Source organism: Crocodylus porosus, unplaced genomic scaffold (assembly GCF_001723895.1).
Source record: "Crocodylus porosus isolate Cpor-Errol unplaced genomic scaffold, CroPor_comp1, whole genome shotgun sequence".
Classification (NCBI taxonomy): domain Eukaryota; kingdom Metazoa; phylum Chordata; order Crocodylia; family Crocodylidae; genus Crocodylus; species Crocodylus porosus.
Window position 1 is genome coordinate 88,040,278 of NW_017728943.1, and position 5,214 is coordinate 88,045,491.

A 5,214-nucleotide genomic window follows, 5' to 3' on the forward strand; every position below is an offset into this window, starting at 1 on the left:
CACATACCATGTGGATATCTGTCCCGTACAGTGGACAAGCCAAGTGCTTTCCCTAAAGATTTCTTGCTAGTTTGGGGATTGGGCTACCGAGTTGCCGAAGAAATTTTGTTCTAGTGCTGCTCTGCTAGTATTCTAGTAGACACAGTACCACTTGCCATTTAACTTGTTTTGGATTATTACAGTCTGTCAAGAAGCCACAAAAGGGCCATGAGACCAGAAGTCAGGAGCTTGAGGTTTCTTTGCTATGTCTGACATCTACCCCTTGGGCAATGTTGGGCAAGTTATTTTTGCCCTAGTTCATTTCCCATTCATATAACATGGAGGTACTGATTGTTCCCTACTTCAGAGGAGCAATGTGAGGCTTCATTAATTAATGTTTATAAAGCACTTTGAGATCCCTGAAAGAAAGGTGCTTTCGAATTTCATAGTAGTAGAACAAAATGCAACCCTTAGTGTTGCTCCAATAACTTCCAGAGAGTTGCACTTGCAAACACCAGGTCTACTCTTTGGTCACCCATTAAGAAAAGTCCTGTGGAACTTCAGGAAATTAATAAACCATAATTATGTACTTGAAAAAGGACTTTAACAACCTAGAGAATTTAAAAGGATACTATTCACTTAATCAGCTTCCAAACAAGGTTCCAAAAAGACCTGCAACTGGCCACATGTTGTAAAACTTTAATCAAATAGAGTGAGCCCTATATAATATTTATGACAATGTTATTGTATGTATTGGCAACTGATTACTGATTGTATGTAAGATTATTAGAAGATTAGACACAAATAAGTAAACAGAATCAGTCATCCCATGGAGCACTGACTTCTACACCCAATGTTAATCTTTTTTCATGTTAAAAACTGAGAGTTCATTCTTGTTTCTTGTTTTCCCTTGATAAATTTCTGTTTAAAAAAAAAAAAAAAGATTGTGGCTGACTCTACATAGGTTTACACAAGGAGAATGAAGGATTCTTTTTCCAGTAATCTTTATTCCTTTTTCAAGGACTAGAGCAAATCTAATCCTCATGCTCTACCAGATTGCAAGCATCAAATGTATCTTTCTCCTGCCCAAGCTGCTAGATGCACTAGTAAGATGAAGCGAATCAAAAGCTGAGTTGCAGCAACCCCTTTACCAAGTAAGAAAGTTGAACCTGTACGTTTTAAACACATACTGAATCTGTTAAATGGTCTCTGCTCTGGTTCCCTCAGCCACACCAGGACTCAGCTACACGCCTACTCTATGGAAATAGGCAACTGCTCCTTTGCTTGCTCCTGTGGCTGTTGGCTAAGGGACTTAGGGGCATCTAGACCCCAAGACCTCTGGCCTTGGGCCTGCATGTAGGATGCATGCCAAATGGATCTGAGAGTATGTGAAACTCCAGACTGTGAAGTCTGGGGTGGAGGAGGCTTGCTGGTTGTAGCACCACATATGGTTTTTTAATGATTGAGTTTTGATCAGTTGATAGGATTCAGAACTGATTTGGCTAATTTGGCCTAGGATACGAAACCCCCGACCCCACCCTCCCCAACCAAACAAACCCCAGGATACCTGTAAAGGAGGCTTACCCATGTAGGGCTGCTTTGCGCACACACCCCTGCAATGCAGACTTAACAGCTACAACAATGGTTTTCAACCTTTTTTCATTTGCGGGCCCCGAAAAGATTTCAAATGGAGGTGAGGACCCCTTTGGAAATTTCAGGTGGAGGTTGAATTGTAAATGTGGGTATTCACATACTTTTGATTGATCATAGGCATTACTGCAGACCCCTTAGACAGTCTGCAGCCCCCCAGGTGTCCACAGACCACAGGTTAAAAACCACAGAGCATAGCCCTAATTGTTGTGTAAATTAATTTGCCAATCTGTAACTGGGGGAGCAGAAAAATGCAGCTTGTTTCAAAGTCAAATGAGCCTCCATGCCATCCAGTCCTCGTTTCCATGGTGATGCTGGCAGACAGCCAAAAGAAAGAAAATAGAGCAGAAAGAGGCCTGGAAACCACACAGCCACTAACCTGGAGCTCTCTGCTGCTGCTGGGTAACAACACTGCATAAAAACAAAGCTCCTATGAAAATGTAACAAATAAGCATCTCTGATTTTATACTCCACTGTGCCTTGGCATTTCTAAGACCGAGTAGGCTGGGGGGGTGGGAGACAGTCAAAGTCATTCTGTGGAGTGGGCCAAATTCAACTTTGAATTATTACCTGATCACTAGCAAGTAGGTGCAGAACTATGTATTCCACTTAATTCAGAGCAGAACTCCAAGTGATTCCCAATGGCTGGCTGGCACAGACAGAAGGTAGCACGTACCTTCTTACTGCATGGATTTTCAAAACAACACTAAACAAAATTAAAACAGCTTGAAGGAGGTGTCTCTGCCAGCACTGAAACTAATGACAACGTTCATGCTGCCTTCAGTAAGAACAAGATTGGATCTCAATGTTCTCAAAGACTTTACCCTCCTGCTTATCTAAATAGATGAAACTACGTTATCACAGTACTCGGGAACCAGTAAAAATCAACTGCTTTGAAGAGATGGTCTTCAGATGAAACTGAAGCAGAACTCTCTATACTGAATACATATAGAGCTATTCAGAGGCAATTTCTTAAGGCAGGAGCTGTCCAAGATGAGTGCTCTTGTATAGATTTTACTGTCTACATTTTTGTCACCACCCTGAATTATAGTCTGTGAAATTGCATTATTTTAAATTAGCTGTCCTCAGATGTTCTATATTTGTTGACTTTATGGAGAAGAAAGTTTCCTTTTGAACATCCAAGCCTTGTTCACTTGAAATTGTGCGGGAAGTCAAAAAATCAACATATTATTTACACTGCCGTACCTAGAGGCCCTAATGAGCAGCCAAAATCCCATTATGTTGGACACAGTATAAGAGTATAATAAAAATATCTATTTAAAAATGATCCTTGCCCCAAAGAGCTTCCAGTTTTAGGAGACAAATGGAACAATTGTGAGAGGAGAGATAAAGTAGCAGTGAAACAGTGATGTGTAGTATTTTAAGCACCAGTCATGGTACTGATGCTTAAATATTTGAATATGTCACTCCATTGAATGTCACTACAGTGCCTTGTTACAGAATATACTTTTATTAAAAATGCTGTGACTATTGCAGAAATATTTAAGTATAGCTATTCTAAACTAGCTACCGACTGGAGAGTTTGTTTGAACTAGAACATTATCTAATTATAATAATAATAATAATTATTATTATTATTATTCCAGCATATCAAGCACCGTCTTCAAAGATTACAGGCTGGCTGGGTAATTGAAGAAGATACATTTCAGAGATACACACCCTATGGATATCGAACCTTTTCAAATATCATTAGTACTCACGACTCCACTGCCAAACGCCATCTGGTACTTGCTTGTCACTACGACTCAAAATATTTTGGCCTACAATGGGATGGCAGAGTGTTTGTGGGGGCCACAGACGCAGCTGTGCCCTGTGCTATGCTGTTAGAGTTAGCACGCGCCCTGGACAGCCAGCTTCATACAATGGAGGTATTTATGTCATTTTCTCTATCACTTCTTTTCTATCACAAATTGTAAGCCCTAAGTTGCTTCTGTGTCATCTCAGTGATCCTGCAGATACCCTTGCTCCCAAAATTACGGTATCTAATATCACATAATAGGTCAATTTATTATCCTAACTGATAAAGGACTATATGGGGCCTCCTAGACCATGGAGTCCAGTCCCCTGCACTCACAGGCAACTATTTTCTCAAGGATCACCCCAAGTAACTCTCAAACACAACTACAAGGCACAAAACCAGAAATAACAAAAACATCCTACAACACGTCATGCAGAGGAGATAAGGGCACTGCCAGTGCCATACTACTGCAATGACAAATGAGGATAAATGTGCAATGATAACAGTGTTTTGAGCATTTCAGTAATACACAGTGGAAGTTAACGGAAGACTTAAAAAAAATATTTCTCATCATGTATTCAATCCTGGGTTATAACATAATAATAGATACATACATAAAGTTGATTCCATTAAAGGGCAGATAACAGGCTTTTGATGAGTTCTGATATGAAATAATTAAATATTCTAAAAATGGGGAATAAATATACACAGTCTCACTTCTTCTTTTTTTTGTGGCTCATACTGTCCCCAGAAAATTATACACATTTGCTTTTTAATGGAAGAAATATATCTGGAAACTGCTTATTACAAAAATAAGCACTTCTATAATACATAATTTATCAGAGTATTTTACTTATTCATTTTCATTTAGAAAGGTTGATTTTTTTTGTATGTCCTCCCCCAGCCATTTGTGTGAACAATCATCAGCATCAATTTGGAGATTTTAATTTTTAGCAAATAATAGATTTAATTACAGCTTTTTATCTTATGAGGTGGGCAAATACTTTTCATAGACTGGTAGCAAAACCGTTTGGGATATATATGAAGAATACATTATCTGTGACCTTTTGGTTCTGCCTTGGTAGTACAATGCTATGTTATTCTCTCAGCCAGATCTATTTATACTATGAGTTTGAGCTGCGATTTCCATTGCATTCTTCTTCCAAGTATATAAAGGAAGTATAAAATAATGTAGGTCAAAGATATCTTTCTACAATATTCAGACCTAGGACCAAGCAAATATGAAAACCTAAGAAACATGGAAGCAAACAAAATGCCTGTGCATAATATGGCTTTTCTTATAATAGGTATTCTGGGGATGACTCATGTTATGAGGGGTGGAAGTTCCAGTGGAAGGAATGAACAGGAATAAATGTAATGTCTACCAGAAAAAATAGTCACCATGGAGTGAATATCATTATAGCCCTAACTCCACAAAGGAAATTTTATAGGAATTACATATTTTATAAAAAAAAATATTTTCTACAGAATTTCCCTTGCACAGTTAGAGCTGAACTGTTTCAGCTCATAACAACATAAGAAGTGCCATACTGGGTAAAACCAATGGTCTGTCTATTCCAGTAGCCTGTCTTCAACAGTGGCAGGAATAGATGCTTTAGAGGCAGAGCATATAAACAGGGTATATCTAGAGTGATCTCTGTCATACCTTCCCTGGCACCCACCATCATTGATTTACATCTCTGTTTTGTTTAATAGCTATTAATGATTCTATCATCAACCTAGTGATCGATGGGAAGCTGGGTGACAGCGACCACGAGCTGATCACCTTCACCATCCGCCGTAAAGCTGGCAAGTCAGTCAGCAAC

At 39.0% G+C, this 5,214-nt stretch overlaps 1 protein-coding gene across 1 annotated transcript in view; it reads left to right on the forward strand.

Annotated features, from left to right (window-relative positions):
• Positions 1-5,214, forward strand: part of QPCT (glutaminyl-peptide cyclotransferase) — a 22,603-nt gene that overhangs the window by 7,496 nt on the left and 9,893 nt on the right. The window contains exon 3 of the mRNA XM_019549745.1: positions 3,237-3,518. Coding sequence (XP_019405290.1) covers positions 3,237-3,518 — 282 coding nt within the window. The remainder of the gene's footprint in view (positions 1-3,236; positions 3,519-5,214) is intronic.